The sequence below is a fragment of the Dunckerocampus dactyliophorus genome, chromosome 9 (genome assembly GCF_027744805.1).
Source record: "Dunckerocampus dactyliophorus isolate RoL2022-P2 chromosome 9, RoL_Ddac_1.1, whole genome shotgun sequence".
NCBI lineage: Eukaryota > Metazoa > Chordata > Actinopteri > Syngnathiformes > Syngnathidae > Dunckerocampus > Dunckerocampus dactyliophorus.
Window position 1 is genome coordinate 29,263,621 of NC_072827.1, and position 13,243 is coordinate 29,276,863.

At 43.3% G+C, this 13,243-nt stretch overlaps 1 protein-coding gene across 1 annotated transcript; it reads right to left on the bottom strand.

Annotated features, from left to right (window-relative positions):
* Nucleotides 1–1,534: 1,534 nt before the first annotated feature.
* Nucleotides 1,535–9,414, bottom strand: ackr3a (atypical chemokine receptor 3a). Its single transcript, XM_054787132.1, has 2 exons — nucleotides 9,274–9,414; nucleotides 1,535–4,763 (listed from the first exon to the last, which is right to left on the bottom strand). Exon 2 carries the CDS (start codon nucleotides 4,737–4,739, stop codon nucleotides 3,603–3,605), a length of 1,137 nt encoding a protein of 378 aa, XP_054643107.1. The 5' UTR covers nucleotides 4,740–4,763; nucleotides 9,274–9,414; the 3' UTR covers nucleotides 1,535–3,602.
* Nucleotides 9,415–13,243: the final 3,829 nt, after the last annotated feature.

Sequence of the window (13,243 nt, forward strand, 5' to 3'; positions counted from 1 at the left end):
ATATCATGGGAGCGCAGGCTGTGCGGTAAAGAACATATGCATAATGCAAGGGTGTCCAAAATCCTTCCAGTGAGGGCCACATACTGAAAAATGCAAGGACGCAAGGACCACTTTGATATGCTAGGAGGTTTTAATGCTGTATGTTTATATGCTGCATTTCAAGAAAAAACTGCATGTCGGCTTTGTGATAAAGGTGTGAACGCATAATATGAGTATGAATTTCGGTCTTTGCTCTTTTTTCTCCACATTTTTGCTGTTGTTGTTTTTTTTAAATTTTCCAAATATTTCAACTTTCTTCTTAAATGATCTATGTCAATTTTATTTTCGGAATATTATGACTTTATTCCCATAATGTTGTCACTTTTTTCCTCAACCTAATTCTCCAAAAATTTTGTTTGTTTCTCATAATATTGCAAAAAAACATCTTTTTTTTCTTTAATACGTCTAGGCTACTAAAACGACATTATTTTTCCTGATAATATTACGAGTTTATGCTTGTAAAATGATGATTTTTTTCTCGTTAGAATAAGACTTTTTCTCTTAACATTTTGACTGCATTTTCCATTTCTGCTTTTTTTTCCATTTCTGCTTTTTTTTAAAAATGTTATTGTAAATGTTATTCTCGTAATTATGACTTTATTCCCATAATATTTTGACTTTATTTTCGTAACATGCTAACATTTTCCTCAACCTAATTTTGCAAAAATTACTTAATCGTTTCTACTTTATAATAACTTTATTTGCTGTTTTGTTTGTTTCTCATATTGCCACTTTTTTTTTTTTATTCTGCCACATCCACCATCTTAGATTTCCAAAAAAGCTTCTAAAATACTTTGAAAGAGCTGAGCCGATGTTACACACACACACACACACACACACACACACACACACATACACCCCCACACACACACAGAGGATGACGGCACTTCCAATCTATTTTGTCTTACATATTTTTGCATGCGTTTTGCTGTTATTTGAACATTTCCTCGTGCCTTGCGTATGTGTAGTGTTCACATTCGACCCAAGTGAACCAAGCCGCATTAGAATTCACGGTCTCGGCTTGTTTGACGCACACCAGCGAGCTCTTTGAACAGAATCAAAACATGACAAGTGTGAACGCACCCTTACCCAAGCACGCTGTCATCCTACCGATCTCTGTCGCTGCACTCGCCATCCCGGCTGTGGCGGGGGTTGCTTTAGAAACCACTGATGACCGGAAAGACTGAGGCACTCGGGATGATTGCAAGGAGGCCAGGCCAAAAGAGGGTTATCGCATATCCCGAGGACAACAGCGGCAGGGCGTTGACGCCGTCATAGGACAGAAGGTCACGCAGTGAGGTTAAAGAAACACTGAAGGAGGGGGAGCAGCAAAGTCAATGTCACACAATGAAGTCGTCTTCCGTGGATTGACGGTTTGTTGTTGGAAATGAATGCCGGAAGGGGACAATGACGAGTACTGTACTGACTTTAGAGCTTTTAAAGCTGTCAGACTATTATGACATGAACAGGAAGCACTGAGGCAAAATTTGGTCTCTGTGTTTAATATATTGGACAAAACACATTTTACAATAGCAAAGAAGTGCCTGCGCTCTTGTAGGCACAACATGAAATCCTTTCAGAATAAATGACACCGTGTCAGCTTGTGAAATGATAATATTTCCCCTGCAGAGGAACGGTGGGGTATCTCACACACACACACACACACACACACACCCTCACAAGACTGCTTTATTTGGTCCCTAATAAACACTTTGTTGTTGCACATCACAGCTGCTGCCTGCACGAGAGCAGTAAAGTTATTCAGTTATTTGGTTGTAAAAGTCAGTAAGTGTGTGGCCCCGATGTGCTGATGCAGCACGATCAATTCCACACACACACACACACACACACACACACACACACACACACACACACACAACCACGTCATATAGAAACAGTATCGTTTATAAGCTGTCATATTTCAGCAGGTCCAGTGGAAGCCTTCTGTCAATGTGAAACTAAAAAGATAATGGGTTTATTACGCCTTCTTTTCACACCACGCAAAAGAGCTAATAGCGCCACCCAATATGTGGCTTTTGTCTCCTGTGAGAAAAAGGGCCAAATGAGGGTATTTATTGGCTCAACCTCCAGTGGGAAGTGATGGAAACACAACTCCATTGGTGACCTCTTTCTCTTCTTGGACAATGCTAGTATGCCCTAAAAATAAAACTCACCTGTATGCTAACAAAGCAGGCTAGCTAGGCTAATTAGCAGTTAGCAGCCATTCATGTCTGAAAAGAGGCTTCAAAAAGTACGCGTGGACACAAGGAATGGTTGCATTCTTTATATTTAAGATTGCCTATAGGTCGTTCAGTGGTAGTCTAGTCATCATTAGGATGTCTCATTTAGGGCGCCCCCCATGGGTTGTGCTCAAAATACTGTGGAAAACACTCTTCTACTCCTGAACAGCTGAGAACTTGACCAAACATGCTCCCATCCTGTGTCGCCTGTGCTTAACTTTTCTGAGAAACAAATGCCAAAGTGATTGACAGCTGTACAAAACACACGGTAACTCCAGGGTGTTTCGTCAAATCACCACAAAATTCAGTACACACCTTTATGGAACGGACAAGCACATGTCTGGGAAATTTGAGCAACATTGGTTGGAAAACGACTGTGTAGCTCCTTGTCAATAAGTTTGTCTGTCTATTTTTCGTACATATCATTTATTATGATTGTCATATGAAGTAGTCACGGTGACAACAACTTCGACCGCTATGTTACCACATTATTGCATTACCTTATGGTTTTCCTGTGCCTTTCAACCAGCAAAGAGTGCATTTGGAATACAGGAAGTGAACGAATGTATCGCAATTGATGTAAAACGGATGGGGGGCTAGGATTAAATAAGCTTTGCTTCTTCCTCCTTGTGGACATGTGCAACGGTGAATTGTAATACGTGACGTATTCCAATGTATTTTGTATGCATGTTCAAATAAATGAAACCACTGCCATTTGTCTGATTATAAAACTGAGAGCATGCATGCTAGCATGTCCTCCAAAGCATTCTGACCGCTGACGCCGTTCACTCTTCAACCGACATGACGTAACGAGGTTTTCATACCGAACGTGTGACAGCAGGACTTGAACGACGAGCCCGCCAGTGTGTGCACTGTAAGCATGAGGCGTAACGTCGAGTTTTTGTGAGTAACATCGCCGGTTATAAATGAGTATAAATAAATTGATTAAACATGTCATTCTGATCACACAGTTCTATCAATGCCCGCCTGGTTATAAACACGCACATACACACACACACACACACACACACACACACACACACACACACACACACACAAAACAACCTTACAAATATAAGGTTTGGCTTTACGGATGAGTAACAATACAGTATTTATATGATATCGCTAATAAAACTGATCCCTAAGTGCTTTTTTTACAATCAGTCCATCAATTCGATGCGTGTCCGTCCACAGGATTTTCTATTCAACTGCAGCAAATGTCTTTCAATGTCACTTCATGTCAAATACGAAGCATCCCGATGAAACCTGTTGCGTAATATCGGACCGGATTGAGATCATTTCAATTGCGGAGCCGAGGGATCCTCATATCTGTGGCGGGTTGTCCACGGCGACAGCGGAGTACTCCGTGTCAGACACGTTGGACGCCTCAATGAGGCGCGCCAGGCCAGTCCGTGTGGAGTATTTAAAGATGAAGGCCTTCATGAGGTCGTAGCGGTAGTTCCTGTTGATGAAGTTGTAGAGGATGGGGTTGAAGCAGCAGTGCAGCAAGGACAGGCACTGGGTGAGGTGAATGGCCACGTAGAGGAAGTTCTCCAGGCCACAGGTCAGCGGAAGAACGCCCAACTGGGAGAGAGAGTCGGCCAGGAGCACGGCGTGATACGGCCCCCAGCAGGCCAGGAAAACCACGATGTAAGCGAGGATCACCCTGCGGCTCACGCGGCGCTCCTGCTCCACCGTGGAGGACGGTGACAATGAGGACGTGCGTGTGAAGGCTCTGGCCAGCAGGGCGTAGAAGACTGCGATCACAGGGAAGGGGAGGATGAAGCCCAAGAGGATGAAGCTCAGCTGGACGCCTACCATCCACTCCCTGGGGTTCTCCTCTGGGTAGACAGGCCTGCATAGCATGCTATCCCCATGTGAGGCCTTCACTGTACGCAGGAAGTAGGTGTCTGGCAAGGAGGCCACCAGGGCCAGAAGCCACACCCCTACACACACCACGCGGCGGATCAGCTTCCTGCACATGCCGCCCTGGTTCTCCCGATGCCACGTCACACTCAGATAGCGGTCCACGCTCATGCAAGCCAAGAAGAAGATGCTCCCGAAGAGGTTGACGGAGAAGAGAAGGTGCGTGAGTTTGCACGCTACCTCCCCAAAAGGCCAGTGGCCGTGCTGGGCCAGCGAGCTTACCCACACGGGCAGGGTTGCGCACACGCACAGGTCAGCCACGGCCAGGTGGGCGATGTATGTGTGCGTCTCATGGCGAGGGGCGGAGTCCCTTTGAGCGCGCACGTTCACCCACAGCACCAGAGCGTTGGCCGCCAGACCCACCACGAAGATGAAGGTGTAGAGGACACACATGGAGTGGAGCAGGGCGCGGCGGTTGAAGGCTGTGGCGCACACCATGGTGTCCACGATGGAAATGTTGGAGGCGGAGTCGGTGAAGTTGAGGTAGCCCAAAGACTCCCACAGGTCCTCCATCTCACTGGTGCTTAGACTCATTTCACTGACACACTGGAAGGGATCCTGCAAAAAGAAGACATTGCTTCATCACTTCATGCAACTCTGGATAAATCTTGAAGTTAACTCCAATTTTCATTTGCACCAAATTTAACACCAGGATGGATTTACACTACATGTCTCAAGAAACCCGTGCAGCCCAGCTAAGCGATCGGATGTCAACTGCCCAAAGCTGCCATCATGCTGTTCTTCATTAGACAGCACATAAATACACAACAATTATCAATGAATACATTTGTATTCCTATCAAGGGACACGCCGCACGGTGGATGAGTGGTTAGCATGTTGGCCACACAGTCAGGATATCTGGAAGATCTGGGTTCCCATCTCTGTCTCTGTGTGGAGTTTGCATGTTCTCCCGTGCGTGTGTGGGTTTTCTCCGGGTACTCCGGTTTCCTCCCACATTCCAAAAACATGCACGTTAGCTTAACTGGCGACTCTAAATTGTCCACAGGTATGAATGTGAGTGTGAATGTTTGTCTATAAGTGCGACCAGTCCAGGGTGTGCCCCGCCTCTTGCCCGAAGTCAGCTGGGATAGGCTCCAGGCCCTAGTGAGGATAAGGTGTTTATGTACCTAAACCGCAAAGATGACAGGTTAGCGTGATTTTCAGTTAACGTCAAAAATGTATGCCAAAATTTGGCCTCGGCTTGCGTACATACAGTGAGCGTATAACATGGCGCGCGTCTTGTGGTGTTGTTTATACACTGCATGAGACCAGTGCTCTTAGTGTGTTTTTATCACAAAACATCTAAAAAATCTTAAGGAAAAACACATTTTTTTTAGTCCAAATCAACACCTTCCTCTTCAACACCACCTTCTTGTTTTGCCATGAGTTATTTCTTGAATTCAACAGTGTTTCCCACCTCAGTAACCCAAAATGGAGTTAAAGAACGTAGCAAGTGTGGTGAGAAACACTGTAGAATTCAAGAAATAACTCGTGACGAAAGAGCGAGGTGGTGTTGAAGAGGAAGGTGTTGATCTCATCAAAAATCACATCTTCCCTGAAGGTTAAAAGTAATCTTAAATTTCCATTTATCCCTTTCGTTCATCATTTATATGCATTTGTATGCATTAACAGTTGTTTTCTGCATGTAAAACTATAATTGTAAAACTATACAAGCGTGTTTTGTTTTAACATTTTCGGCTTTCTGGAGCGGATTAATTGGATTTACATTATTTCTCATGGGAAACATTGATGTCTGTTCCAGTTAGAGTCTGACCTCTTGGAGCAAATGAATGTTGTGACCCAAGGTCCCACTGTGTATGTTTAACAACTTCACTGTTTAACTTGAATAATGATTTAGAGTGCATGAGAAAGTGGAATACTTCAGCGTATCCTTCAAATGCAACTACTGCAACTCTACACCGGGAGGCTGCCATAGCTGTTAATGCTAATGTTGATTTGACCTGGCACTGATTAGACACCCAGGAGGTTAATTGCTTTTGTAGACCACACGCTCGCCGCTTTTCCGCTACATGCTTTTCACTTGGCAGATACATGACATCTATAGGTTAATACAGAGTAGGGTTGTCAAAGTCTGGCTCAGGGACCAGCTTTTCTTTACCTGTAGCATATTCCAAAAATAGAATGCCCAGCACGCCGTGACCTACATGCTTGGTTATTAGCATGTATTATAAGCAAAAGGGGAAGCATATCAAAATGTCGCCCTTTTTTCCCACATTTTTCTCAATGCTGCCCTTCAGTCAAGAGACATTTTTATTTTACTCTCTGGACCCTGGATGTGGGTTTTATTTTCATCAAGTTGCACTGCCTCATAAAACAGCCATTTGTGGTCTTCCACCTGATTGTGAGGAATTTGAATGTGGTTCACTAACTCCAACATGGCTTTCATACTTTCATAAGCCTCACTGTCGCCAAACTGCCAACATGATTGATGAGCGGTCCAGGCATGTAGGGGTGGTGGTCACAAACAAATGTTTGCATTAGCTACCCTAGCAGAGTGCAGATTAGGCATAAGGAAGCGGCACGGAGAAATCCAAACAAGTGTATTTCCGGGAGAGTTCCTGGCATTCCAAATTAAAGCGCCGGTCAGTGTGGGTTGGAAACTTGATCCCACTTTAAAAGAATGTTTTCACTTTACGTGTTTCTTTTTTTTTCTTTCCTTTCCCCCTGCCTCGAAGCGAGCAAGGAGAAGGTCGCAGAGGAGCTGTCACCGAGCGCACAATCAAAGAAAATGCAGCTCATAACCTCGAAGACGTCATTTTTTTTACAACATCTGAAGATAATAACATGTGAGTATGTGCACACAATTTTAAATAGGGGCACAGATGCGGTAAAGGCTTTGCTGCCCTCTAGGCAGCTGGAGGAACTCGCTGCATGCAGTCCCCTTTAAGAAAAGAACGTGAGAAGAGAAGACTGTCAGCATTCTCGTCAGTAGTTAATAGAAGGTTAAAATAAGGTTTAAGGAGCGTTTGTTTTTAATGTATTAACGGTGCTTAACTTATTTTTACACTTGTAATGTATGGCTGTGTACTTGCCAAAAAAAAGAAATGAAGAAAATGATAGATTCTTGTCAACACTCTGGCTGGAGGTGGCCTGATAGCTCACAGGGGACAGAGCAGTGTGGCATGCCAATAATCCCGCACCCTCCTCTCGAATGAAGCAAGCAGAGTGACATTTTTGGGCCGCATTGCTGCCCTGTCTTCACAGTGTGCTGTAATGTCTCTTTCAGCTCCTCCGACGGGACGCCCGCTGTGGTGTGAGAGGTCGGGAGTGGTGGTGGTGGTGGTGGGAGGGGCTAAAAGGGGACATCAAAACCAGAGCACGAGTGCCTTAACCTCGCTTGATGCCCCACAGTGACCTGTACACCCACGGAGGGGAACCGTGTGTCCCGACATCAGCGGGAGGCTCGACACCAGGCAAAATACTCCCTCCGCTTTGTAAACGAGGGTCGCTGGATGGATGAAATGTGACCGCCTTTTAAAGAACATTCTCCAGCACCTAGAGAGCCTGATTTCACATTATTATATTATATTACATTATTATATCACATTATATGTCACATTATTATATATTACTATTTGCCAATCGTGGAGCTAATAAATAATTAGCTGCAGCACATGAATCCATCAGTCGTAATGTGCAAAAAAATAACTTCTATCGCTTTAGTTATCATTATGCATCCATTTGGTAACCGTTTTCTGTTATTCTAAAGATTTTGGGGCTTATTCTTCTACTTATTTCACTTTCACATGCAAAAATTCTCATTTCTTGACAATCTTATACTATTTTTCCCTGTTCTGTGGATTTCAAAGCTTTACAGCCTTGACGTGAAGTTCGACTCAACCAGCAGATAGGAGCAATCTTAACCAGAGAGGGATTTTCAATGCTGAGATAATCTCTCACAATGGTCCCTTTAATTCCCTTATATTATATGGAAAATACCTGAGCCAGGTAGCTCGGCGGGCTTCAAGCTAATTAACCCTTTAACGCCCATGCCATCAGATAACACACACACACACACACACACACACACTCTCTCTCTCTCTCTTTCTGTCTCTGAGGAAACGCTGCACTGTCTTTGATTCAGCCCTCCTATTTTTCCCTCTCCAGTGAAAATGGTTTATTATTATTCAATCTTCCATTGAAAGTTACATTTATTTTCCTAATACATCAACTTTCAATAGATGGAAACTTAAAAATAAAGTAAAATTTAGCAGCTTAATTACACACAAGGACTAAATCTAAAGGACCTGTTTATTTTATAAACACTGGTGTTTCTTTCCTAATGAAAATAATATCATACAAAAATACAAAAATAAACAAAAAAATAACAAAATTAAAAAACTACAAAAAATAGACAAAAATATAAAATACAAAAAATATATACTTTTTTTCCTTATAACTATCAAAAAATAGAATACAGCACATTTTGTACTTCCAATAGTGTCTGAGACTTACTTTAATGCATAAATATCTTTTCTAAGGGTCAAAGTTTACAGTGTGTGTGTGTGTGTGTGTGTGTCTGCGTATGCGTGTGCGTGTGTGTGCGCGCAGCTCTCCCCTGACTCAGCTCGCCTGCATCCAAATTAGCTTAAAAAATGCCTTTTGTCTCTCAATACACAGACAACAAAACAATAAAGGGGTTTCATTTGCAAATGTCACCAAACAAGAATGGCGCAGGTGCAACATGTTTTTGTATTGTTTTGTCACAAGTTTCGGCTGTCACTCGCTATTTATTTAAGGCAGAGCAGCCGTTTGGTGCCGCTATGGACAAATGCACCGGCTTGTCTCTAAACACGCCACGGTGCTTCTTTCGGGAGACAAAGTTGTCTTGACAATCAAAATGAAAGACGGCGCGGTAATTCGGTGTGTAAAGCATGCAAACACTCGAAGAGCATCATGCATCCTCACTGCATGTGTCACATTACATGAGGAGTGTCAACGAACTGAGCAGACATCGAGCATCCACCCATAATCTTGCGCCAAACAGCGTTAAAGTGTACCAACACCCACTTCTCCGATACCACTTGAACTCATCGTTCCAGCTTACCTCTCTGCCGGTTCTTCTTCTACGTTCGCTGCAAGCTTCTCCGGTAACTTCACTTTTTTTGCATCCAGTCCCTGCGCGCACTCCGCTCGGGGCTTTCCTCACACCACAGTGACTCGATGACTCGTCGTGCACTTGCTGATACTGACAAGCAACGCCTCCAAGGCTGGACCTTGCAGGCACACAATGTATGCGTATTGGCAGGGGCATCGTCGTCACGTCGAGGCGGGTTTCGGCCGGGAGAGGGACGAGGAACGTGCTTAGCCTGCTTTTTTAGCACTACAAAACAATCTTTGATGCACTCACATGCCACAACATTATGCACACCTGCACAACCTAATGGGACCCAATCAGCTGTATCAAAACTTGCTTTTAACGAAGATACTGTATTGTATTGATTCATGCATCGTCACTAATGTATTGATGAACGTGCTTGTGTTTTGCAGTGGTGGAGGACTGCACTGCATCATACTGAGAGCCCTTTCTAATATTGTGTCCTTTAAATAAGAGACTAATTATTAGAAACAGCTCTGCAGTTCTGCGCGATTGTTTCATACAGATTTGATAAGAGATGAAATATAGTTGAAATATAGTTTTTATTTTATTTTATTCACGTGACTGTATGTATTTTAAAGGAACAACTATTTTTAGGGGGGAATGTTGCCCATCGTTCACAATCCTTATGTGAGACATGAACACACGTCTTTTCTGTGTGTTCTAAAGATATAAAAACAGATCAAATAGAAAAGAGGCAGACGTAAGGGGATCCAACTATGCCGCCGACAAAGACCGCTATTAAAACACCTCCATCAAGGTTTTATGGTTTCATATACACGCTGTGACCGTGTAGTAACAGGAACATCCATGATAACATGCAATGCTTACAGTATTTTGCTGTATTTTGGTCCTAAAAGCATGACCGCAACTTCCTTCCTTGGCGTATTGATTTCACATAGAAACAATGTCGCTGTAGCTTGGTTAATATGCATGTCACATTATATGCAAGTGGAGCGTTGTTGCTGCTGTTTTTGGAAGGCTTTATAGGCGGAATATGTTTTTTCCAATTACGTACAGTAATAAGCTGTCTCTTTTTATCTGTTTTTATATCTTCAGAACGCACAGAAAAGAGAAGGACATACTGTATGTGTTCATGTCTCTCATAAGGACCGTGAATGATGGGCAAAATTGTTTTAAAAAGTGCAGTTTTCCTTTAAGCTATCACTTCTACTCATAAACCTCTGCACACAAAAGGGTGCCTGTGCTATGATTGATCAATACTGTTACTATTGCTAGGGATGCGCCGATCACTCATGTCTGCTGCGTGGAACTTAGCTGCCAACACATGCCATGAAAACTATCTTGCAGGGGTAGCACCTTAAAAAGCTTTCATTTAATACGGCGTTTGAAGAAGAAACACTTGACGGAGTATGGTCCGTTTTCGAGGCTCACGGTGTGATCATCAGTCAAACGGCAGGTAACGCAGCCAAAACACTGGACAATGCTCGCCCGTATGTGCGTGGGGATCACAAGGTTAAGCAAATAACCTGAAAAATAATTGAATTCATCGGACCAGATGACCAACCTTTGTCAGCGGTGGAAGACAGCGGCGTCACCAGCTGCTCTCTCACTTGGAGCCCACTTACGTAGCACCTGGAAGTCCTGCTAGGGCGCCGCCAATGTACTCTCACATCCAAAGTCTCCTTAAAGAAGGCCCCTCATCCTTGGCAGCCTTGGCCAATGGCACTCATCCGAAATACATTGAAAAATGTATAATTAATCCATGTGATTGGTATCAGCCGATTTCACTCATGGATGATCGGAATCGGCATCATAAAACCCTGATCGGAGCGTCCCTATCAATTACTGATCAATACTTATTAAACTCTAAAGTTCTTTGACGCCCCATTTTTAGTCGGATTGACTTGAAATTTCTCACACAGCTCAGTGCTGCTCTACAAAACACCCACTGTAACTTTAGGATGTTTAGATGAACCACCACAAAATTTGGTACACGCCTTCAAGGGACCGACAAGCACATGTCTGTCATATTTGAGCAAGATCGGTTGAAAAACATGGCATCAAGCGTGCCACGGGCCGGACTTAGCAACTAATTGGCCATAAGTCATTCACCATTTGTCTACCGATTATATAAACCTTGGAGAATATCTGTACAGTATAACATGTATGCTAGCATGGCTTCCAGAGCATTCTGAGCACACGCACCACTGGAACTGAGATGATTGGAAACAGCTTTACAGTGTCAATCAAAACTCAGCATTATTATCTTTGGAAAGGAAGAATTTGCGCTCTTGTATTAGAGACACATGAAAAGAAATGCTGCACTAAATATTTCCTGCACACGCATGCCGTAGATTCTCTCTTACTTAACGGCATGCGTTCTATGTGATCACACCAAACATACTGGTCTACTTTCAACCGTTTTGGACCGGGGCCTCGCCCCACCACAACTACTTCACTATGAAACCAGACTCAGTCAATCACATCCAGTGTGTCCTCCACCCAAAACCATCTAACAGGTTAAACAGCAGCGCAAGCAACTGAAAAGCCTTATGGATAACGTGAAGATGTGGTTGAAGCCACATGAAAGTTTTGGTTTTAGTCAGGGGTTTTGCTATCATGACTCACTAAGAGCGGTCTCTCTTTGAAATGACCTGTTTGCTTTTTAACTCTTGCAGAATCGTAAAAGCACATTTCGAACTAAAATGTGTTATTCCGCATGAGAGCACATTTCACAGACTCCTGTCTGCATGCCAAAGCAACAGGTGACAATGTCACCCTTTTTTACCTAAACCACAAAAAAGACGAGACATAATTTAAAGCAGGTGATAACTGGAGGGAGGCTTTTATTTCCAAAGTGTGACAACTCACAGGTTATTTTTTAAACTGTAATAATGATCTGGAATGCATTAGAAAGTGAAAACGAAATTGTAGCTGTCTTTGGTTTATTCATTTGTTGTAAACAACGGTACATCAAGTGTGAAATGCATGACAGTTAAGTATTTTACAGCGTATGCAGAGGTAGATAAAGTTGCTAGATGTTGATACTTCAAATGCAGCTACTGCCACCTTGTGGACTTAAGTTTTAAAAACTGATAAGCAGGTGGCCGACAGTTTTGTAGACCATGCACCTGGCAACTACAGTACAGAGGGGGATAGGTTCCCAAAATAGCCCGCAATAAGTGAAATCCGCTAAGTCGGATATGTTTTAAGGCTGTAAAACCCCTCACTATACACTTTATACCCTTTTCTCAGACAGGCAATATTTTCTCACATTTCTCTCTTGTTTAAACACTCAAAAAGTTCAAACCTTCGTTTGAATTTTAATGCTCAACCTACAGGTCGGACACAAGAAGTTATTTAGTCACTCATGCGTATTTCACTCCTGTGACCGTGCCCTTTCGTCTGGGCGCCTTTCCGCTGTACTCCTCCTGTTGCAGTCCTCCTTCGAACCGAGGATTCATTTGCAAGCTAGCAAGCTAGTGACGACAAAGGAGACACGGCAGGGCGGCACGAAGGAGATTGATTGACAATGGTCTACAGCCAATCAGGACGCAGAAAACAATGTGCAGTGCAGACAGACGAGCGAGAAAAGAGAGAGATGCTCAACTTCCCACAATGCAATTCTTCTTAAAGGGCCAGAAGCCTGTAACAGCGTTTATACGGTGTTATAAAAAAAAGAAGCACTAAAAAAATTCAGCAAATCCGCGAAAGGTGAACCGCGATAGAGCGAGGGAACACTGTAAAGGAGACTCAGCGATGAATTGAAAAGAGACGTTATCTGGAGCATTTACCATATGGAAAAAACAACATTCATTAAAACAACATTCAGCATTCATTTAAACAACATTTTTTGTCACTAGACACCGAGAGCCAGTGTCACAAAACAAAAACATAATGACAATATTCATGGTGGGCCAGCACTAGTGATTCTGAAGGCCCTGGGCAGATGAGA